The sequence below is a fragment of the Candoia aspera genome, chromosome 4 (assembly GCF_035149785.1).
Source record: "Candoia aspera isolate rCanAsp1 chromosome 4, rCanAsp1.hap2, whole genome shotgun sequence".
Taxonomy (NCBI): domain Eukaryota; kingdom Metazoa; phylum Chordata; class Lepidosauria; order Squamata; family Boidae; genus Candoia; species Candoia aspera.
This window is the reverse complement of record NC_086156.1, coordinates 44985435-45010352: the sequence shown is the minus strand read 5'-3', so window position 1 is coordinate 45010352 and position 24918 is coordinate 44985435. Positions and strand designations below refer to the sequence as shown.

At 36.5% G+C, this 24918-nt stretch overlaps 2 protein-coding genes across 4 annotated transcripts in view; one reads left to right on the top strand and one right to left on the bottom strand.

Annotated features, from left to right (window-relative positions):
• The first annotated feature begins 8185 nt into the window (after nt 1-8185).
• Nucleotides 8186-17088, top strand: ASTE1 (asteroid homolog 1). The gene is made up of 4 exons (XM_063303977.1): nt 8186-9739; nt 11360-11570; nt 13138-13330; nt 15424-17088. The coding sequence occupies exons 1-4, from the start codon at nt 8423-8425 to the stop codon at nt 15716-15718; spliced, it is 2016 nt and encodes a 671-aa protein (XP_063160047.1). The 5' UTR covers nt 8186-8422; the 3' UTR covers nt 15719-17088.
• Nucleotides 17089-18663: 1575 nt separating this feature from the next.
• ATP2C1 (ATPase secretory pathway Ca2+ transporting 1) overlaps nt 18664-24918 on the bottom strand; it is a 49147-nt gene continuing 42892 nt past the window's right edge. For all 3 annotated transcript variants that reach the window (XM_063303974.1, XM_063303976.1, XM_063303975.1), the window contains 5 exons: nt 24220-24336; nt 23327-23474; nt 20936-21031; nt 20599-20740; nt 18664-19413 (listed from right to left, as the gene is read on the bottom strand). In XM_063303974.1, coding sequence (XP_063160044.1) covers nt 19280-19413; nt 20599-20740; nt 20936-21031; nt 23327-23474; nt 24220-24336 — 637 coding nt within the window. In that variant the 3' untranslated portion in view covers nt 18664-19279. The remainder of the gene's footprint in view (nt 19414-20598; nt 20741-20935; nt 21032-23326; nt 23475-24219; nt 24337-24918) is intronic.

Sequence of the window (24918 nt, the reverse complement as noted above, 5' to 3'; positions counted from 1 at the left end):
TGCCATCTTTACTTCTGAAAACTTAAGATAGGTCTTTGATGGCAGATTTTCCCACTGCGATACGTCATTTGATTTCTTGGTTATTACTTCCCTTGGGATTGATTGTTGATCCGAGTAGAATGAAATTGTTGATGACTTCAATTTCTTCTCCATTTATTGTGACATCTTTTACTGGTCCATTTGTGAGTATCTTCATCTTCTTCACATTCAGGTGTAGTTCATATTGCTGACTACAATCTTTTATCTTCATCAGCAAGTACTTCAAGTCTTCTTCACTTCCAGCAAGCAAAGTTGTATCATCTGCATATTGCAGGTTGTTAATGAGTCTTCCACTAATTCTGATACCCTGTTCTTCTTCGTACATTCCTGCTTCTCGAGTTATTTGTTCAGCCCTCCTTTTTACTTCTGAATACAAAGGTAGAAAGTTAGAGAAGGCCCAAAATGGGACCACTCTACCCAGTCTCTTTTTTCCCTCTTTGTTTTTCAATTCGGGAGTGGTGGTGAAGCAGGGTCTCAAAAGAAATGTGGGACATAACTGTGCCACTGTGATTAAATATCATTTAATTTATTTTTAAATGATATTTTAATGATATTGTAAAATCATATTATTAAAAAAAACTATTGCATTGATGGCCAGGAGAGTAAAATAGTTGCTAACCAGCAAATTAGCTCTAGCCTCAATTTGTTGCTATACTGAACCAAGAGATAAATATAATAACCAATGTTCACATCAGACATGATATGCCTGTGAATGTAAGACATGTAAAAATTACTGCATCGCTTAACAGTTAAAAAAAACACCACTAGATAGCTCTTTTGCTTGAGCAAATTGGAGGATTAAATAATGCTCTTAGCTGAATATTAAAAGGAAGACAGAGAATGTATAATTCTCTGTTAAATAATACATTATAATATCTCCAAAGAAGTATAATCATAAACTGCTTTTCTAATTACCACTTCAACTGATTGACTAACACTTTCTTTGTTCCCTAAAATATTCTAAATGTTGCACATGAACTCCCAAAAAATTGAACTTTTTAACAAAACGTATAAGCACTAATTATAGTATATTGTGGTCCCAAATTTAGCTTATTTACATATAAATACATCACTCATCTATCTCTTAATTTCCTTTCTTTACTATTTTTATTCATACCTTAGAAACTTGCCTCATGCCACATCCACTGATTAATATTCTTTTTGTACCATACCTCTCTTACCTGTTTAAAATTTATCCCTCCATATGACCTACTTACCAATATAACTTAATTTTCCTTTTCAGCAATTATTTATAAGCCCATTAAAAATCTTAGCCAATATTTTCATAGACAACAGAAAATAAAATATCCCATTGGATAAATACATTTATTTACCACTGCCATAAAACTGTATACTTAGATGTATGTCACTAATATCTATCTAGGACAGATTAAGCTTTTCTCTGAATGCAATCCTGTGCTCATCCCATCACTGATTTATTTTGAATTTTATTTCATTTTGTATTGCACCGCATATCACATTTGATAATACCATAATTGTTTTAATGGTAAACATTCTTAAATCAGATCCTCTGTCATGTATATGGCTTATATTATTATTATTACACTTGTCTACCATCATTCTAAAAGTTGACAGCCACACTGCAGAAACTATTTGCAAAATGTTATTTGTTAAATAAACAGGTTTAACTTCAAAACCAGCAGCATACCTAAAATTAAACAGTAGCTTTCTTCATCAAACTGGTCACAAACTTTAATAAGGCCTATGGATTTGCAATTTGTAACAATAACACCAAGTATGTGAAACTGTTCTGACACCCAGCTGCTGAGATACTGACACATCCTGTGCCAAGGACTTGTACTTGGCAATGTGATTTCCTAATGAAGTGCAGCCAAAATCCTAATTATTAAAAGTTATTTTCACAATAGAATAAATAAACTGTAACATTGGAATTTTTAAAAAAATGCTTAAATCAAATAGATCATGAGCATCTTTCTAATTCCTTGTTCTTTTACCAGAAAACAATGAAAACAATGTTAAAGTGTGCACATTAGTTAGGCTGGTACTTCCTGCTTCAATAATTCTCAGTTTGTCTCACAAAGCCAGTATAAAATTGCACAGCAATCTTAAGCTGGTAAGAATTTTATGTAAATATCACAGGCTAAAATATGGGGAAAACGCTAATGAAACATTACATGTTATCATGCACTTTACTTTTTCTACTAATGCTATAATAATTATAGGGTGGAATTCAGTGTTACATGAATAGTCTCACGTAATGAACTCCCTCCTGTTCTGTTTGGTGGAAGCTACTCCTGGTCAGGCTTTAGGCAGTTAGGTGAGCTTTGTTGATGATGTGGTTTTGTTTTCAGACTTCTTATTTAACTGGGGTGGGGTGGGGGGGTGTCATGAATGTATACTGTTATGATGGTTTTAATCTTTGTATACCATTTAGAGTCACTGCTGTGAGATAGGCAGCTCTATAAATTGCAGGCAGGCAGTTCACTATCAGATTCTGTTCACTGATACACAGACAAAGCATACTGTATCTCTGCAATGACTATGTTAGTTTTTAGGGCATATTATGACTTCATTATTTTTCTACAAATCTTACAATTTCATTAGATGCATGTCAATTCATGCCAGTCTGTGCAGTGTCAATGTTCCCAGTTTCAAAATGGGTTAGTACATTGTTTGCCAAAATAAAGTTTGTTACATTTAATTAAAGTTCTGTTTCTTAGATAATGTCATCTACTGCAAATGGGAAGCTTGCCTCCTCTGTTGCTGCTCCTACCCTTTGAAACAGCATCCCTGCTGAGATTCAGTTAGCCCCGACCCTGCCTGCCTTTCAGAAGGCCTTAAAGACCTGGACTTTTTTTCTCAGGCACTGAGTCTGGAAGTGATAGCACTTGTTGGATAACCTTTTTTCTCAGCACTTACATGTTTGTATGTTATTGTTTTTATACTTCGTTTTATTGGGTGTTTAATACTGATTTATTAATGATATATTGTATACCAACCTGAGTTGTATGCTGAGAACGGCTATATAAATCAATTAAAATAAATCAGTTAGATAAAAATTCCAGTCTTCCTGCTTATTTTATGCACCTGATAATGAAAATGACATGCATCCAATAATTCTAAAACTACACTGATATAATAAGAAATAATAATCATGAATATAGATATCATTAATAAGGTATTTAAAATTTCTAGGCTATTTAACTAGTAAAAGTAGCCCAAGCTGTTCTTGATGATTTATCTGAGGTCAGTCTCATTAGGGAGAACAGTCAGTTGGACTGGATCTGCTATAATCATTGCCATATAAGCCTGATGTAGCATTCTGAAGTCTTACTATTGTTATTTTGCCAAAATTACCAGTCACTAAGCCGGAATCATACAATTAAATATTTACAAGTGATTATTATTTTATCAGGTACACAACTGACCATGGAACTGTCTACAGACAAACGCCGGCTCTTCGGCTTTGAAAGGGAGATGAGCACCGCCCCCTAGAGTCGGACACGACTGGACTTAATGTCAAGGGAAACCTTTACATTTACCTACACAACTGGCACACCCGCTTGGGGTGGAGAGGGGAATAGATATACATGGGGATGGTTGCTATAGACCACTCCTCCCACACTTGGACTTTTTTAGATTCTTCACCACTTGGATTCTTTATTTTTACCTCTATTTATATTATTTATTACTGTATTTTACTCTCTGTATTTATGTTTATGGTTTTAATCGATCATTGTAAACCGCCCAGAGTCCCCCAATGGGAGGAGATGGGCGGGGATAAATTAGATTAATTAATTAAGTAAATAAATAAATATTGGCACACACTGATTCTATCAGACACACAGGTGGCACATGGACATCAGGCACACACAGTGAGCCACTGTGATAAAGAATAAGTTATCTGCAATTACCTTAAGACACAGAAATTTACCCAAAGCTGCTCACTAAATCAAGAGGAGTCTGTTACCATTATCTGTCAGGTATCATTGCTATTTTGTATTTCCTTCATTTGGGAGCTTTCCATTTTTCGCCCCTGCTTCTTCCATCTCTTTTACTGCACAAATCTATCAAAGAAAAGAAAATATAATAACTGCACAAAGCCTTTTATTGGTAGCCTTAGAAGAATCTAGAATGGCCCTGCTTCATTAACAGAATTCTTATAAAAGAAAGGCAAAGTCTCCATGATGGCTTGCTTGCTCAGCTACCAGTGACTAAATGGATATATCCATGTGGTTTTCTTGGCACTAATACAGAAGTGGTTTGCCAGTGCCTTCTTTCAGGATTTTTCTTTTTACTTCCCAATCTAGCCTACAGCCCCCAGGTTTCCTAATGATCTCCCATCCAGGCACTAACCAGGTCTGATCCTGCTTATTCAGATGCTGCCACTTGCTGTTACCTTATAGGAGACCCAGACAATATAACCCTCCTCCTGTAATCTTCCTATGACTTTCATTGCTTCTTCTGCTATTTGTTAAAATTGTAGTATCAGTTATGGTGGCAGGCAAAGAGAAGAGGATCCCAACGAAAAGGCCATGTTTGTACCCCCCATAAAATTCCCTGGAGGAGGCAACTGTTCAATAAAAAAATTCGGGACGATTTAGGGTCCTCGAGAGTCAGTATATATCGAAATATCAAAGACATTGATAGCGACTCTTTGGGATATGCAGGTCGGAAAAATGGGAGAGCGCAAAGCTCTCTCATTTGTAAATGGGGTTCATTGGTAAATGGGGTTCATTTACCTTGTCCACCAGTACCATCCAGTACTGAGGGGGTCGCGGGGGTGTATCCTTCGCGTAGCCTCCCTCTCCCCCTCCAACCAACACCTGCCTTGCTCTCTTCTCCCAGTAAAGTTCGCCCTCTCCTGCTTCCTCAGTGTTTGGCTCTGTTGCTAGGCTACGGCGCTCTGCGAAGTGAGCACGTACGTTTCCGCATGCTACCTGGGAACTCTGGGAGTTGAAGTCCACACATCTTAAAGTTGCTGAGGTTGAGAACTACCGGATTAGAGTACAGGCTTGCGGATAACGTAGCTAGCTTGGCCCGCCTTCTTTGTCTCTCTAGCCTGGCCGCTTCCTCCATTCGAAAGTTGAGAGTTCAAGAGCGTTCTGCACGGAAGGTACGTCGGAGCGTCCACGAGGAGGGTTTGTTAGTGGCCTAGGTGGAACCTCGAACGATTAGAGGTCGCTCCGCCCACCCTCGATTCTCATCGGACGTTGGCTTCTCGGCGTCTTAAGAACTAGAGTGTTCGCTAACCTGGCGTCCTCCGGGTGTGTTGGGACAAAATTCCCAGCTAGAGCGATGGGCCAGGAGGGACGCTTCCGCTCTTGCTGGGAACGGAATTGCAAAGTTTTCTCTGCTTCCAAACCTACCGAGAAGCCGGAAATCCAACAGATAGAATTCTCGGGTTCACGCCAGGGAAAACAATCTGTAGAATTTCACTCTGTTATGGAGCCGTAAGAGGATCCGGACAGAAAGAGAAAGAAATGGCACTCCTGTAAGGAGGGCCAACACCAAGAAGGAAGACTTAATTTCTAACGTAAAGCACGGGGCTTCTTCAGAGTCACGGTGATCTTGATTTTCACTTTGGTTTTCCTACCCCCCTCCCGCCGTTTGTTTTAAAAGAGGCACACAGGGCAGAAATGTAAGGGCTACAGTGTTCATTCTGTGCTTGCCTGGTTCTTTCCATGGTACGTAGCCCAGACATCTAGACAGAGGCATAGTTCCTTGTAGCGTCAAAAGCTCAGAACGCTGACCTGTCAGCAGTTGCATTCATTTTAAGAAGCATCATGATCTGCAGTAAGTTTTTGACGTGCTGCGGTTCCTTAGGGATGGTGTGATCAGTTATGTTGGAAATTTGATCGTGATTTCAGTTTTAAACCAAGTGCTCTTCTGAAATTGCTTGTGAAAAAAGGATGGTTAGCCATGGAGAGGTACAGTGAGTGGTGTTGGAGTAAACTAGACTTGGCTATATTATCCTTTCTTATCACATTTATGTATGTGTGTGTGCGTGCATAAATATCTAGTTCTGTTTTTTTGTGCTTTGTAAAATGCTGCTTACCCTAAAAGGGAAGCATGTGATTGGTATATATGTAGTTCCTGCTCTCTGGAACAGCATCCTTCCCCCCCCCCCCAATAGAAATGGCTCCCACCCAGCTCTCCTTCCAGCAGTGCTCCTTTTGGATGGTGTTTGCATGAGGTTAGTTGTAGGATGTTTTCTCCAAGTTAATCATTATGCTTTTTTCTAATTGATTGTTTTTATATTTGCTTTTTATTGCTGCTCGTTGCCTAGAGCAGGGTTTCTCAGCCAAGGGTCCATGGAACCCTAGGGTTCCACAGGAGGTCACTAGGGGTTTCTGGGGAGATCACAATTTTTTTAAAAAAATATTTCAAATTCAGGCAACTTCACAGTAAAGAAGTAAGTTTTATTCTTTATTTTAGTTTAAGAACACTGTTAATGCCTATATACAGGCCTACACATGAAACATATAATAATTTTGTAATTTGTGGCCTATATATGAGCCTGAATGTGCAGGGGTTCCCTGAGGCCTGAAAAATATTTCAAGGGGTTCCTCCAGGGTCAAAAGGTTGAGAAGGCTGGAGGTCATCTGGAGTTGGGAAACCTCATAAATATGATTGATAAATAAATGTAAAAAAGCTAGCTTTGACATCTGGGGACAGGGATGGAGGTATCCTTAAATAAAGTTAAATAGTAAAAACTTTATACATTTCTCTGCAGTGTTAGAGATGATCCAAAATACTATGAGCAACATTAATAAAGTGGCCTAAATAAGCTGCAAAAGAGCAGAGGAAAAGGGAGAATGAATGTGAGGCTCTTTGCTTCTCTAGAGCCACGCATCAACTGAAATATTGCCTTTCTCCTACATTATAATTTAACACCAACAGCATATATGGCTACTTGGCAGCCTAAGAGGACAGATTTCCAGTCCCAAGGAATTTATGAAATAAATTGTAACATAGGGAAAATAGTGACAGGAGGGATGTAGAGAAATTATACTTATTTAACCTTGCCACAGATGTAATTACAGTAGGATGTGGGAACTGCTATTTATAGCATATGGCAGTGGACAACACTGTTTTGCTTCCTAAAGTAATTCTAAAAGCTGATCCCACAAGATAAAGTTGGGGAAATTGCTCCTGCCAGGAGCAAAGTATGTTGTTTTCTGGCAATTGATACATACAGTAAACTCTCAATTTAACAGACTAATGAAGGGAAAGGGTGTCTGTTAGACCCAAATGTTAGTTAAAGGTGAATGGGATTTTAGTCATGCCTAAAATGGTGAATGGGATTTTTCACTAACATAAGATGGTATTATGCGTGTGTGTTTCTAGTGAATCATTTCAACTGTTAACAATATTCAAACTCCAATCTTACTGTATCATAGAGTGTGTAATGATAAAATATAAAATTGCAGTCAGTGGAATTTTTCTTAAAAGTAAGTAGTCTTTGCAAGGAAACATGCACAAAATTAACAAGTGCATTTTTAATTATAAAATGTTGAGAATTACAATGTTTTTACCATTATTTCTTTTGCTAATTCTGGCTTGACAGCAAGGCCATAGGTCATATTGATTTGCTTATATTTCTCGGTGTCAGATATATTCAGCTTCCTACAAGGCATTTTGCCAGATAGAAATCTTGGAAAATAAAATATATGCTGATTAGTGATGAAGTGTATTTCTGAATTGGGAGCTGGAGTCTGGACCTTATGATTTTTCATGTTTGTTACCTGATCAACTTCATGCTGGGCTCAGAGCCCCTCAAATATGGGTTAGTATGAAATGAGATATACTGTATTTGGAAGTCTGAGAGCTATTTATCCTGCTCTTTTTCCCAAGCTGACCAGGGAAGCTGGAGCAATTGGGAAGTCCTGAGGGACTGCCACAAGCATATAAGCTGACCAGACACTGCTGAGCATGCTTGAGAAAGCATTTGCACTTCCAGCCTGAAACCCTATGATTCCTAGAAACTCCATTACCAGTGGCCTCAGGAAATTTTGGACAAGAATGGTTGGAGACAAGGTTTTGCAGTAGTAATGAGGCCAGAAAGGACTCTGACCCTGTTGGGCTCTTTGTGATGTAATTAGAAGCATGATGGAGCCTTAATTCAGGAAGGACTCAGATTTACGATTTGATTATTTTTGGAAGCTCAGTAGATTTCTCCCCAAATTAATACATTTCAATTGGCTTCATTCTTACAGCAATAAGTCCATCCATCATGGATGTGAATTTCATTCACTAATGCAGTTGCTTTCTCATAGCATTCAGATATTCTGTGCCATAAACTAATTAAGCTATTAACATTGCCCCATTAATTCCACAGCTTGTGCTTTGTCTTTGATTCATTTCTTTTCCTTTAACAGGGGCACTCCAGCTAACAAGAATGGGCATTCACGGACTAATGACTTACGTAGGGGAACATAGCGAATTCTTTGTTGACCTGCAGCTGAGAAACACAAACGTAATAATTGATGGAAATAACTTATATCATCGCCTTTACTTTGATTCAAATCTGGATATCCGGCGTGGTGGGGATTACAACTCTTTTACAGACGTCATATGTCTTTTTTTTGAATCATTGGCTGTGTGCAACATACAGCCTTATGTTGTGCTGGATGGAGGTAGTGATGCATCTGATAAAAAGCTGACAACCTTAAAGGAACGAGCTCGGGAAAAGATCCACGCAGCTCATTCTCTTTCTTGCGGGGGTGGTGGAAGTGTATTGCCTTTGCTTGTCAGAGAGGTCTTCAAGCAGATCTTAACAGAATTACAAGTGCCTTTTGTACAGTCATTTTCAGAGGCAGACAGGGATATTGTATCATTAGCCAATCACTTGAGTTGCCCTGTGTTAACTTTAGATAGTGACTTTTGCATTTTTGATCTCCAAGCAGGCTATTGTCCTCTAAATTACTTCCAATGGAGAAACATTTGTAGATGTAAAGACTCACAAGACTGCTACATCCCAACACGGTGTTTCTCATTGGAAAGATTTTGTAGACATTTTAGCAATATGAACAAAACTCTCCTGCCTCTTTTTGCAGTGATGAGTGGCAATGATTACATTAATCTGCCAGCTATAGAAACGTTCCTTAGTAAGATACAGCTTCCTATTGGGAAATCCCGGCAGAGGAGTAGAAAGCATGACCGCATTCAGGGACTGCTGAACTGGTTGTCTCGTTTTGCTGATCTTGCTGAGGCAATGGAAAATGTACTGAAGTATCTTAAAAAGCATGAAAAAGAAGAAATACGACAGCTTCTCTCTTCTTTTATGGAAGAATATGAACCATCTAATGTTAATCTCAAAGATTTTTTCCAGAGTGGTGTGTATGAATCTGAAGAACTGAGGAAATTAAAATTACCACAGTGGATCATGGCTGGTTTAATTAAAGGACACCTAGCACCATTCGTTAGTGATGCCCTTATATTAAGAAGAACCATCCTTCATGTTCAGGTGGAGAATATGCAAAGAGGTAGTGCTCATTTCGCAGCTCTGCCAATTAGGCAAGTTATCTATTGGTTACTTCTGAACACTTCACCAAGTTCACTTAGTCCCTCTCTGAACAAACAGCCAACTTCATTTTCTCCCGTCTTCCATGAATTTGATAGACTCCAAAAATCACTCAAGAAATCATCTGTTCGGGTAGCAGAATTGGCATCAAAATTTCCAGACAATCGGTATGCTTTGGCTACATTAAATGAGGTGAATACTCAAAATGATGTTCATAAAACTATCCTATACAGAAAACATGTAGAATATTGTATTGGGCAGATTCTGGCTTTTGATGCTATTAGTTTTAATCATTTTTTTAAAAAGTCAGATTAGGCCCTTATAACTGCAAAGATACAAATTAAAAAGCATGAACAATCCTGATAATTAATGCTGTTGATGTTTAATGCCCTGGGAGATAGCAGGCAGTGTCTTCTGGGCTCTTTGATTCTTTGTCCCATCTACGGCTAGAAAAATAATATACACTTCTTGTATAAATTATTCAACTTTTCATAATCATCTCCACATTAAGGAACCAAGGAAAATACCCTATATGGTTACAGAACATTTCTTAATGTAAAATTTGGAATGGCTCTTGCAAAATTTCCATCACTGACTTCTAAGAAGAGACAAGTATTTCAGTGTATAACTAGGATAGCATAATTGTGTAACTGAATTTCTATATACTGAATGTATATTAATGGATCTATGGAATAAATGATGTAATTCTGCTTCATTCCAGGTGTGTTTCAGTAACCTATGAGAAAGGCTTTCCATTAAAACATAATGTAATATTTCCTTGATATCTCTAAAGCAGTTTTCTTGGAAATCCTTTATAACAAAAGTTTATAAAGGGGCATCTGTGTTAGTCTTTTGCAATGAAAAAGGGGGAAAAAATCTTGTTGGGCTTCAAAGACTAACCAGTTTTATTAAATACATGTTCATAGATCTCAATTCACTGAATCAGAGGTATTGAGTCTGGAGAGAAGAACTCTGTTGTTCAGCAGGTAGAGTGTGGAAAGAAGCAAAATTGTTTTGAAGGGTGCAGAGAAGAAAAATTGAAATAAAAGAGACACTTTTATTTCAATTTTTCTTCTCTGCACCCTCCAAAACAATTTTCTGCAGTAGGCTATTTTTGCCAATTTTTTGCTGCAAAAACTTAAGAGCCCCGTATTCCATAAATGCCACTATTTCTATTTCTCTTCACCTCCATCCCCCCAAATATTGCTATCTTTTATGACATACATATCCCATAAGGAATTCTGCTGCATTGTTCAGTTATCCTACAGCAATAGTTAAAGGGATCTGTATCCTGTGAGTTTTATTGTATTGAGAAATCCTGTTTTATTGTCCTGAGAAGATTTATTATGAGTTTTATTGCCCTGAGAAATAAGTATACTTTTTTTTTTTGAGGGGAAGGAGTGGAAAGATTGAAGTAGTGATTTTGAAAATATTTTATAATTGTTATGTGCACTACTTCAAAATTAAGCTTATACAGATCCCTTTAACTATTGCTGTAGGATAACTGAACAATGTAGCAGAATTCCTTATGGGATATGTATGACATAAAAGATAGCAATATTTTGGGGGATGAGTTGAAGAGAAATAGGAATTTTTTATTATTATTAAAGAATGTATAATTCAGTTCCCAGAAACAGGCCAAGAGAAAGAACTAATCATATGCAAGCATTAGTACTTCTCTAAAGAGCCTCAACAGAGTGATCTTGTAGACCCACTGAATAAAATTATGAATATGTTTGAAATTCCTCAGGAATCAGTACTTTTCTTGAAGGCTTTACCATCCATCCATCCCTCCATCTAATTTATTTACAGGCTCCCATCGCAGATCGTCTGCTACTTTTGTTGGAGACGTTAGGAGTGACAGCCAGTCTCCTTGAGCCAGTTCCTTGTTTGCTGCAGCTCCCTATGGCTGTAACCTGTTACTGGACACGGTGTTCAGAACCAAAAGTGACACTACAGCACATCAAGGCTTTACTACTTGGAGTAATATTTGGGGAATTAGATAAGATGCTGCACATTCCAGGTAAGCTCAGAGAGGATCAAGTTTAGATTTCAAGTTGTCAGTTGACACATACAGATTTTTTCAGCTATTTCAGCTGAAGGCTACTCTGTCCATTTGGTTCAATTTTGTAGGTATATGATATATTTTAAGTAAAATTGTGAAATACATGCCAAGTTTTTTATTATGTAGGCAACTTTATATTAAAAATACTTCACAATAACTTGTGTAAAACATTCAGTGATAAAGATAACTAGTCCAATTTCACCTTAGTGATTATTGTTAAAGAAATCTACTATACATTAATTATTCATCCAATTAGTAAAGTCTACTTTATTGCTCCTGTTTTTGTTTTTAATCATGCTCAGTTTATGCCCAGGAGCAAGAAGGAGCTTTCTTTCTGATCCTGATTAGCCAGTCCTATTTCAGGACATCCAGTATTGCAGGCTAAAGATTATATGAGACATTGATAACAGGGTGGTATGGTGAGGAATTGCAGGCTAGAAGCCAGCTGGCTAAAAGAAATGTCTCTACTTACTCTCCAAATAAGAATATGGAAATCACTGAAGGAATTAAACATCTAATATTTAAAGATGATGTAAGAAGACTGAAGAATTCAATATTTGTGTCATGCATCTAATTAGAATTATTAATTCCATAGTGTGTACCCATGTGAATACACTATCTGTACCTGTAGGATGTGGGCAACAGTATGTTTGCTTGCAAATAGTCTCTAAATTAGAAATGTTAGTTTCCCTAGAATAGCATGAACATGCTTGGTAAAAAACAAGAATTTGATTGCAATTGTGGCATATTGGCTGAAGTGCCAGAGTTGACCTGTATTTGGAATGTAAGATGAATATATGGTAAAAAGCATGAATTAATGGAAGAAAGAAAGATGTGAATTTGTGAAACTAAAAGGAAGGGAGAGGATGTAATGTATCTGAATGAAAGTCTGATCTCTTGCAATTGAGTTGATGAATGCATACTTGCTTGCTTATTTATTTATTTAGCTTTGTATCATGCTGCTTGGCCCATGTCATTATCTGTGTGCATGCTGCCTAATTAACAAAAGAAGAAGTTGGTAGTTAAGAGAAAAAGTTATCAATAAGAGAGAAAAAAAATGCAATTACTTAAATTAAAGGGACCATAGCTTAGGTATAGTAACAATATATTTGGACAACTGAGTTCTTTTCATAGCCTCCCTAGGAAAAAAAACATATTTTGAGGAGGGATTTTAAAGACGGTAATCATATGGTGATATATGAGCTGTTCCTGCCAGAATCTAAATCTGGAAAAAAAAAATGGATTAGCTAGGTCTGTCTTTTTCAGTAAAACCCATCAGCAATAAAAATACTTTTCCAAGCTTCCTTTGTTTTTTGTAACAGTATTCCCATTTAATGAGTAGTACTGAAATTTAAGGTAGTAAATAAGGAAGGGCTGCTATTTTGGTGTTGGTGTTCTGTTGATGTTCCAAAGATTTAGAAACTGTTTTGAATTCATTCTTACCTAATGCGCATTCAGAAAAAAAAAAGTTTTTTCTTTCATTCATTATTCAGAAAAAAAAACATTTTTTCCCCTTCATATCTAGACCCCCAAGTACCACATGCTGAGGTCAGTAAAATTGTACATGACCAGTTCTTGAAATGGAAAGAAAAATCCCCAAAGGATGCTTTGGAATTAGATGTGGCACACACTTTTTGCCAATGGCAGTGCTGCCTGCAAGCAGGGTTATATCTCAACCAGCTGCTGTGTAGTCCTCTCCCTGAGCCCGACCTTACACGGTAGGTATTCCCAAGGCATCAGGTTTGTACGTGCTTACTCCAAAGTATCCCTCTTTCAATTCAGTATGGTATTAGGGTGTGCATATTATCAAAGGATATTATTCAGAGGAAGTTCAGCACTTTTTAAAGTATGGGTTGTAATTCATCAAATCAATTGCATATTTGTGGGATTCTACTGTTTCAGTTGTTCCTTTCAGGTTTTTTTGGATTAGTAACTTTTCTTCTACCTGCAGCAGTACTTTCTGCAATCACAAAGCCAAAACAATGCTAGTACATAAAGCTAAATCTTGTCAGTAACAAATTTCAGGCAAATAGTAGAAGTAATTGAATTAAAAATAATGGCTTATCAGTTCGGCTTTTTATTTTTACAAAAGTTGTTCATGTTTTGATTTTGGGAAGCCATGATAATGAAACTATTTCTAAATAATGTATTTTCTTTAATCTTACATAATGCCATTAGGAGGAAGTGTTCGAAGTTCAGCACACAATCAGCACAAATTCAGCACACTTCCATATCTTACTAACAAGTTTGCATTAAGTATTTCAGATGCAAGATTGAGTGTGCTTCAATTCATATAGTTGACTCATACCCCATTCTGGTGCTATGGTTTACCTTTTCAATTCCAGACAGGTGTTCACAGTGCTTATTTGTTACCTAGATGTAATGGAATTTTACCAGAAATATTAAAAGGTATGGGAGTCAAATCTGAACCCTTTGAAACCTAGCAGAGTAACCCTCATAGGAAAGAACAATAATATCATCAAGACTTTTTGAAAATTGCCCCACAAAAGCAGGGGAACTACTCTCCCCCCCACCTTCCCAATGGTGGATGGTATTGAATAAGGATGTGCCATACTCACTGATTTGGGAAGGATCCTAGAATGTTTTGTTCCAGAATTGGTGGATTTTGCACATCCCTATCAAGTACTACTGTGAAGTCAAATGCCCATCAGTCTTGGATACAGATAGTCCCATCAGATTACCAAGAGAATTTCCATTTTGAAGCTAGTTTCCAATAAATCCAGATAAGCAACTTCATTAAACCATTTGGAATTGATTAGAAAATAGATGAACAACTATACTGCCCATGAAGGTGATGTTTGACAGTGATATAATATATTACAAATCAGCATGAAAGGCTCTTATTAGGCAGCCAAATTCTAGAAGGCTCACTGAACAATTTTAAATGCTTCTCTGGACAGTGTTTTAAAGATTCTGTGCTAACAGTGAAGAAAACTTTCGCTTCTAGTGATATTACAGAATATGTTTGAAGTCATGCAAGTCTATTGCAGGCCTCATTTACACTTTTGTACAAGAGAACTACAAAGGTACCTTTGGATCTATTCAACAACATCCAGGGCAGTTATCAAGCAGTAGATCATGTCTCTGTTATAGAAGCCGACCAGGAGAATCAGCTGATAACTGAAGGAGCACTGCTGTCCTACCAGATTCATTAACCCTCAGAAGTTGAGCATTTAAATAAATCTTTTATATGTTCAGGGTATGGAACACTTCCCTGCCTTCACTACTCTACTTCTGTGTCAGGAATATCATTTCCCCCCCCTAAGTTCTCCTATGGCAGTTATGCCATTAAATTCTCTTCCTTCCTTTTCCTTAGTTGTTTTCCTGTTACTTCCCACAGGACAAGGTAACCTGTAGGTACTAACAGTTTCCCAAATGAGTTAAAAAGGGTTTTGATTATGTGTCTATATAAGGCCCAGCTGGGGGCAGCAGCTACCAAGGTTTAGTTGATCTTGAAACTAAAACAGGGGCAGACCTGGCTAATACTGGGGTGGAAGACCAACAGGAAATTTGAGAGCTGAAGGGTAGATTTGGAAGGTGTAAAACATCCCAGAAAATAACAGTAGTAAACCACTTCCACATTATTATAAAAAAAAACCCTACATGGATATGCCCATGCTGTTACCAGGAGTCCAGCTTAATGCAAGGGAGTTTACTTCTAGGACAAATCTGAAAAGGCATTTGTTATAAAGGTGGTGTGTTACGGGTTTTCTTTGTTTGGTTGGGTTTTTAACACACAGCACCAAGATCTGCTATACAAAGTCACTGCTTTCCTTTTAATCTTTGACAGGCTTTATAATGGGACCCTTGTCCATAGATTGTATCATGAGCTTAAATCCAGTTCCACACCAGAGAACCTCCTCAGTGCATCTCCAAAGATCTACCAACTTTACTGCAACATGGTACAGATCATCAAAGATTCAACACCACCAGGCTTCTTCCAGAAAAAAAAGTCAAAATCCCAAAGGAAAAAGGACAAGAAAGTCATTAACGAGTTGCCAGATAGAAGAGAAAGCACTATGATGGACACTCCATCTTCGTGTAGTATTAAGAACAGGTTTGCAACACTGGCAGTAGAGAACTGAAAGCTGGTTGTCGATATTAATCTGCCTCTGGGTTTGAGAAGTTATTTCTCAAAAGAATTAAGGAAGTAATGCTGTTATGATGAATTTACTGCTTCAGGTCTTGGTTTGGTAAGTCAAAAACAGGGAAAATTGCTGAATTGTTCCTAATACTTGATAAAGGACATCTAAAAAAACTAATTGTACAAGACATGCTGTTGCCTGCACACATATATAAATAAATTCCCAAATTGCTGGAAACTTTGCAGTAACTCTCAGCATGAAATCACCTCAAAATTTGCCTATTACTTGTTCGATCCATTCTTACTGTTAATTCTTTTGAATACTAAAAGGTACCAATTCTATCCAACCATTTTCAGTGATGTCCAAATTACTAAGATTTTGGTTTGGATATGAATAGGTTGTCTTACATTTGCATTAGCAGCCCTCAGAATGAAGAGATCTACAACATCTCAAAATATGGACTGGCAGATAATGATCTGTTGTGCCTAGTTCATTATCATTAAATTGCACATTATTTGTATCACAAACAGATCAGACTAAAACTCCCTATTTCATTGTCTTAGAATTGAAAGAAATTTGGAAACCAAATGCTAAGATAATTTTAGTGAAACTATACTGTTCTCTCTCTCCCTCCCTCTCCCTCTCTCTGAATGAAGTTATGGGTCCTTAATACTTAAAACAGTATGAAATCTTAAGAGCATTGTGCCTGAGCAGAATGAATTCCTGCCCAATAACTTGTAAAGGGGATGGGGATTCTGATTTTACCTTCAAGTAAAATTTACTGTGATTGAATCCATCTTCCAAATTTCAGGAGAAGCTCCTTGGAGGATAGGGGAAAAAAATGTATATTCTGTAATATTGTCCCCAAACACTATATATCATCTGTGCATCCTAACTGAAGAAGAAATAAGCTAAAATCACTCAACTTACTACATACTGATGATTTGTTATGCAACTGATACAATACAAACTTCGTTTTTTAGACAATTCCTCCATTCCAACACATAACACTCACCATAGTGTAAATACAACAATATATATAAACCAATTGTATTAGAAGCTCTTTGGCTGAGTCAGTAAGAAAAATGTCGAAGTTCTCCTTTGAGTGGCATTTGGGTCCCTGTAGAATCTCTTATCCAACTTATATTGGCCTGACCTACTAACGCATCTATCTATATGCTACTAAAACTCTCATGTCTGTCTGTCTGTATCCTTTAACTGAGCAAAATGGTGCATCGTAAGCCAACAATTTTTGAACCAAGGTACCTCAAATGGGCTAACTTAAAGAATGCGTCCAAAATCTAGGACCCATGACTCCTATGGAATTGAAATTTGGCAAATTTTATAAAATATTTTATGACATAAAAATTATCATATAACATTTTATGACATAATACAAAATGTCATAAAACATTTCCTTTGGTCGGCTCTTGATTTTTGACTGTGCTATACGGTTCAATATGAATGACATGGGCTATTTTCAAGGCAGATATATCTCTGAATTTTATCTCCCTGAATTTTTAAGAACTTTTCTAGTGAAGGCAGTACATTAGAAGCTCTGCCATTGTTGAAGGCACTGAGGAATATAGTAAGGAAATATCTCTGAAACAATAGCCAATGGGTCACAGGTTGTCTAGTTGAGGAATAAACTGCTCATTGTCCCACACTTTGAGAGGAGCTGAAGCTAGAGGGTCCTGCTTCTCAGTAGCAATAACTGATGCTATGGAATGGCCTTACCATGCAAAGCTTTTCTGGATAATATTTCAATGATGTTCACCTATTGTGCCATCTTTTTCATTTTTTTTGTTATATATGCTTGTAAATTTTATGATTTTATTATTCACCTTATTTATGTTTTAATAATACCATTGATATTTTGATTTTTCCTCTCTGCATATCTTGTAAACCTCAGAGAATTGTAAGACTGCAATGGGATATCATAATGAAATATCTAACAGATCCTGGAGAAAGAGAGGAGGAAACAGAACCATTGCAAAAGAGACACCTCAGCCCAGGGGAGTGGGGAAGCTTGAGAAAGATTAAAAGCAACTCTGCCATAATCACACTAGTATAAGTTGATCTGAAGAACTGGTTTGACAGGCTTTCAAGACTCTGTTACATTACCCTACTAGCAATAAAGCTCTTTCCAGAAATCCAAGTGGTTCTTGTTTCCTGAGTTTGACAGATAAAAGATAAGTAAAATATAGAAGTCTGATTTTCAAAGGCTTTTAAAGAAAGTTAAGAAATCCAAGTATCAAAAGACTCTGATACACAGAACAGACTTACATGGTTTAAGATTCTACTGCTGAATGCAAGAAAAATGTACAGCAACAGATGGTTTCTGTCAGCCATTCGAGGTAGGCTAGGTCAGGAAACAGACTCTACAAGGACTATTGGAACTCTACAGTTGCAAGGTAAAATAACAGAATTGTGAAACCTGGACAGAGTTTCTCTCTCCTCCTTATACCAAACAGAATCTAAGTGGGGCAATCTTAAGTTTCTTGTTCACCCCCTCCTCTCTTTCAGGGCTAAGCTGTTGTTAATGTAACCACTCTTGCATTCTTCCTTCAAGATTATGTCCACAGTCCTCTACAGTGTCACTGTTAAGTCAGATAATGAATCTATCTCCATGATAGATCTCCAGTGTATCTTTGAGTACTACCTATTGGATAACGTAGGTGTGAGCATGCTATGGTGTTTGTGTCCTACTTTTGGGCTTCCCAAAACTTTTGATTGGCTGCTGTGAGAACAACACAGTGGAATGGATAGATTTTTGGCCTGATCCTACAACGCTCTTTAGTTTTAGGGAGGGGAGAGTAGGGGGATGGTTGAAAAGGCATGAGTTAGTAACTTTGGTTAAATAAAACATCTAGATTATTCTGGAAGTGAAAAACATTCATAAATTTGTGACCCGGTTTCATTATATATCAAGTTACACAATCACATATTTTAAGAAAAGCAGACATTTACTTGAAAATTGCAATATAGACTTTTCAATCACAAAAAGAAAGAAAAGACAGTGATCTGACAGTGGTTACATCCTGTGCAAAAAACTCAGGATACAAAAAAAAAAGCCCATGGTACACAATGCAGAATAATGGAAATAAATACAGGAGCTGAAATATGGCACTCTTCTAACTCAATCTAGATAGATAAAATGCCTCAAATATTTCCATAATAAAGTCCCACCACCTTCGCCATAAAACCTATTTTAAATAAAAGCTAAAATCTTTCATCTAATTCATATTTCTATAGACATACATATCTTAAGAGAAAAAAGGTGTGCCAGACTCTTGACATTTGTTTCTTTTTAAAGTAGTCCCGTTCATACTTATGAAGTTCCACCAATCTGGAAAGTAAAATTACCTTTGAGGGGAAAAAAAATTACCAAAGTTGCATAATTTATTACTCCCCAGCTGGAAGTTTAGAATTAAACAGTCTTTAACCTTCCAAAGTTCATCATCCTTCAGGGAGGAGGACTTGTCAAAAGCCCTTTATTTTGTTTTTCCCTCCTACATAAACAGCAGTTTCTAATTTTGAAAATGAAGAATGCAATGTGCATCATACATCGAGAAAAGATCCCAAAGGTGGTGATCTACCATGCTTCTGGGTCTTCTCCCTGATTTTTTCAACCTTCTTTATGATCTCTGATATTATACACACGGAAGAGGTAAGGCCCAGAAGAAACTGCAAGTCTAAAAATAAACGAAAACACAGTTTTTCAACTCACAGTTATAAGAAAGGGGCTCCTATAAAGTCTCCCTCCTTTTTAAGTAGCTAAAAGGACTGATTAAAGATTGGGATTTTAATTCTAACTTGGGGGGAGGTTACAATTTTTTTCTTAATCTGATAAAACTATGGGACTATTTTGAAAAGTTAACAAGTCTTATTTTTAATGTACATTAAACTGTTTTGGACAACTGATGACCTCAACAGTTTCCCCCAAAATCTGTATGCCCTGAGTCTAGTAACAGAATTTGGAGAAACAGATCAATGCTGTTCTCAGAGCAAGCTAATTTTAAGAAATTACCACAAACTGGTATTGCAGAACAGTCTAAAGCAGCCTTTGTCAACTTTTTGACCTTAGAGGAAACCTTGAAATATTTTTCAGGCTTCAGGGAACCCCTGCACATTCAGGCTTAAATATAAGCTAGAAGTTACAAAATTATTATATTCATTTCATGTGTAGGCCTGTATATATGCACTAAAAGTGTTCCTAAACTCAAAATAAAGAATGAAACATGCTTCCTTAATGTGAAGTTGCCCAAATTTGAAATACTTTTTAAAATAAATTGTGATCTCCCAGGGAACCCCTAGTGACCTCTTGCGGAACCCTAGGGTTCCACAGAACCCTGGTTGAGAAACCCTGGTCTAAAAAGTAGTACAGACACAATGGGGTCTCCTAGTTTCCCATTTGTGAATATGCAGGAGTCTTCAATTTGCATGCTTTATTCACTCCCCTCCCTCTGATCCTGGTTTAAGATAAATCATAGCTTGCTATTTTTAAGCTGGGCAGTCTGTGCCTACAAACCATAAGAGAACAACAACTGCCACATGAAGTAGAAAGACGTGTGCATAAAGCCAATCCCTCATTTCTCATTCATGTAATGCTAAACTTGGAAGAAGGAAGAGGAAGAAGTAACTTCAGGAAACAAGTTTAATAACAGAGAAGTGGGAATAATATGCTAAAAAAAAAGGCTGATAAAAAAAGATCCCAAGAAACCATCAATTACACAAAGAAAACCCAATACAAAATATAAGCCAACAGAAAAGCTAGCACGTTATGTACATTTCATACATGTTTGAATGACTTACTAATATAACTCACCAAATCTTAACAGATTTCATTTTTAAAACCAAATGTACACAGGCCTACTTACCTATTATGCTTAGACTCTCTGTCTGAAAAACTTTCTGAAGGGGAGGGAAGTAGATTACCAGAAGCTGACCCATTATAGATCCAAGGACTGCATAACAGAACATTTTGTTACTGCAGAGTCCAATCTCAAACACTGATTTAGTCTGGAAGTTCAAAAAGAAAAAAAGATTCTTCCAGTTATTTATTCCTTAAGTTAATTGAAAGTAAAATTCTTAGTAACAACATTTTTTTTTATAAACTCCATAGAAGCTTGAGCTAATTATGGCCTTAAACATACTCCTGATAATTTGCGTATCTTAATTTCTTACATAAAATTTTCAAATCAGATGAACACATACCTGAGATCTAGAACTCAATGCATTAAACATATCAAAAAATACAAAGCAAGTGAAAGTCATTGTTGTATCTCGGGGTGTTATCACATTGTCTCGTAGCTGCCAAAAGAAAAAAAATCTTAATATATAAAGTTCACCAGTGGTCTACAAAAACATTTTAAATGTAACTGTTCCTCGACATTTGAAATGGTAATATAAAGAATATCTAACTTTGGGGACTTCCCACTTGGCTGATTTGGGAGCCTAATTATATGATGGTTGGATTTAGATGTATCCATTTATTTCAAGTGCTTTGTGCAGCTCTATTACTAGAACTGGACTCAGTTTCAAGCCTCCACATAGCATACCTTCATGTAATTATAAATTTACAAATAGGCATATTAATGTACATTTTATTCAATCTCTAGATTGTATAGGCTTCAAGGAATTTCATCAGTATACACAAAATTACTCTTTGGATTTCAGCAGAATACCTATAAGGTGTCAGAGCACAACTGCACATCAAGCCAACTTTTGTTAAACATTCTCTTTTTAGTTACAGTTCAACAAGGATGCTGAGAACTGGAATTTTTAAAAAAACATATTATTCTTTAGAGAAAAAGAAAATTTAAACTGGTTTTGAATTGCTGAATATACATACACGTTCTGAAATGGAGCCAGTTTGGTCTAGTAGTTAAGGTGCTGGGCTAGAAACCAGGAGACAGAGTTCTAGTCCCGCCTTAGGCATGAAAGCCGGCTGGGTGACCTTGGGCCAGTCACTCTCTCTCAGCCCAACCCACCTCACAGGGTGGTTGTTGTGGGGAAAATAGGAGGAGGAAGGAGTATTGGATATGTTCACTGCCTTGAGTTATTTATAAAAAAAATAATAAAGGCAGGATAAAAAATAAAATAAAATAAATAGGAATTTTAATCCTACTGCAATTTCAACCCTACTGCGGTTGCTACACACACACATCATATATTAGAATCAATTTAAGAATCAATTCCAGTATATCCCAATGCCATTCTGCCGCTTCTGGGCTGTGGCTGATAATCACGTTCACTCCCCTAAAAGGCCCTTCCAAGCAAGTATTAGTGATAAAATCTTGTACTGGTTCTGTGTATGCTAGATGAGTATTTTACCACAGAATTTCGTTAGAGGATTTATCAAGAAGATTATTAAGCAGGAATACGCTAATTCCCAGCTCAGCCACAAATCAAGCAGTTCGCTGTACAGCTAACAACTCAGAATCAGCCTTGTAGGCGAACAAAGTATTGTTTGTTTATTTATTTATTCATCAGATTTATTCCCCGCCCATCTCACTCAGACAGCAACTCTGGGCGGTTATTCATAGTTTGTTTGACTAATTCCCCATTTCTTATTTCTTTTTTTCCATTTTCTTTTTACCTTTTCTCAGACTGAACCCCAAACATCTACAGCAGTGTTTCTCAACCTTGGCAACTTTCAGATGTGTGGACCTCAACTCCCAGAATTCCCTAGCCAGCCAGCTGAAGTCCACACATGTGAAAGTTGCCAAGGTTGAGAAACACTGATCTACAGAGACTGTAGATTTTTTTTTTTTTTTTGCTATTATAGCACATAATAGCTATTTGTCTCAACATCATGGAATTACATATAAAAGAAATAGGATATGAATCTATGAAGCCTCAAAAAATTGCATGCTGGTCTTTCTCAGGCTATATCATCAGAAGGCAAGCAATGGGATTAGATGTAATTCCTTAACATGAGTATGTATAAGGATAACTAAAATAATGAAATCCTTCCTTTAAAAAAATATTCTGTCTTTAGTTAAAAAAAAACCTCAGCAAAATTTAACTACCAAATCTGTTAGCTGGTATGCAAATCTGATAGTTGGTATTTGAAGAGCTGCTAGAAGTTACTGACATTATATACTTTTTGTATGAAGGCACCCCTTATTATTTAAATACTAATTTTGAAAATCTTTCCTTTGAAAACCAACTTGCCATGGATATTTAAGGCTGTTACTCGAAAATACAGAATCCAACGCTTGCTTTCTTTTTTTATTTATTTATTATTATTTTTTATCCCACCTTTATCATTTTTACAAATAACTCAAGGTGGGGAACATACTCCTTCTAATACTCCTTCCTCCTCCTGTTTTCCCCACAACAGCAACACTGTGAGGTGAGTTGGGCTGAGAGTGTGTGACTGGCCCAAGGTCACCCAGCCGGCTTTCATGCCTAAAGCAGGACTAGAACTCACAGTCTCCTGGTTTCTAGCCTGGAGCTTTAACCACTAGACAAAACTGCTTGCATAGAACAAGTTCTTTGGTTCTTTAGATTTCCATCACAGTCTCTATATTTTTATATTTGTAGTTTCTGACATATAAACAATACAAGCAAATGTTAGAACTACAAGCAGATGGCTCCTACCTCTCTCCAGAAGACAAACAGTGTTCCACATACAATAATTATAGATGAAACTAGAATTTTAATGATCAGATTTTTGGTCAAAATGCTGTCCTTGACATTTCGTGGAGGCTTTCGGATAACATCTTTATCCACAGGCTCAACACCAAGACTGAAAATTAAGAAAGCAAATCATTTTTAAAAGTTTACTTTTATTAACATTAGATAAATTGGTTAATACGGAAAAAGAATTTAGTGTAAACCTAAATATAGATTTATATTTGTCAATCCAACTAATCAAAGTAGGCTGAATCCAGACTAGATTAGTCACTGGAATCAATGAAATGTAAATGTAACTATTCTGGCTTTAATCCAGTTAACCTTATCCTATACTCCCTCTGAAATTTATTACCTATGCTATTTCTCCAAGTCAATATTTTTTAAAAGCAATTTACCTTTACTAATTTCCTTCAAATCTACTGCAGCTTACTAGTGATATTAAAAAAAATCTTTTGAAAACAATACAGAAATGTTCAATGCAACGATTTCCAAGCGCTGTCTTAACAGCTAAACCAAAAAGTTGAAATAAATCAATTTTTCCCATTTCTCACTGGTATAATCTTTTTCTTATTTCCATTTGCAGTTGTGACTTTAAAAAAGAATTCAGCACAGAAGTTTACATGTATTTTGTGTGTTTTTTAAAAAATACACTATTAAATATACATTATTAAATGCAGCTTTGCCAAGTATACACTTCTTTTTGCAAGCAAATGTCCTGTTTGTAATGTTTGATATTAGAGTGCCTTTTGGTTGGAGGGAATTGCAATAATATCAACTACAAAATGCAAATTAATTATATAAGAAGTACAGTAGCTTCAATTTTGCAACCCTGCTACATTAAAAAAAAAACAAAAAACCTTTGAGCTGGAGGTCCATCCATGATAATGTTGATCCATAAGATCTGCATAGCATTGAGAGGATTAGGAAAGTTCATTAATGTGGCCAGTGAGATTAATGTCAATGCAGCTATACTCCTGTTGAAAAAAAAGTTACTTTAAACAGCTGTCAGCATAGCCAAAAAAAAGGGGGGGGGAAGGGGGAGAATGTAGAATATAAAAACGTAATGTATTTGAATAGCAAATAAATGTATACACACAATAATAATCCAATTGCTTTAAAGCAGATCATGTAAGTTGAGGTGTTATTTGGGACAACATAAAATAATTGGAGCTTAATATTCAGATCACATAGCAATTAAAACTTTACAGTAGCCTCTGCTATTGAAATAGAGCCTAAGATGATTTTGTTTATTTGATAAAAAATATGTATTTTCTAACAATTGAAACAAGCAGGCCTTTTCTGTGTTTTTAAGAAATCAGGGATCCAGTAACTCACAGTATTCATGAACTTTTAGTTTACATATTAATATACATTGTTGAAACCAGTACTATTTTGTATACGTATCAAACTTTAATGGCAATTCCAAACTTGGATATGCTTGAAGGATCATCTCCCAAAGCATTTTGATACATTATAAAACACATAATGTTTCCCAACCTTGAGAGCCTCTAAATACATAGACTTTGGCCTGTTTCCTATGAAATTCTGGGAGTTAA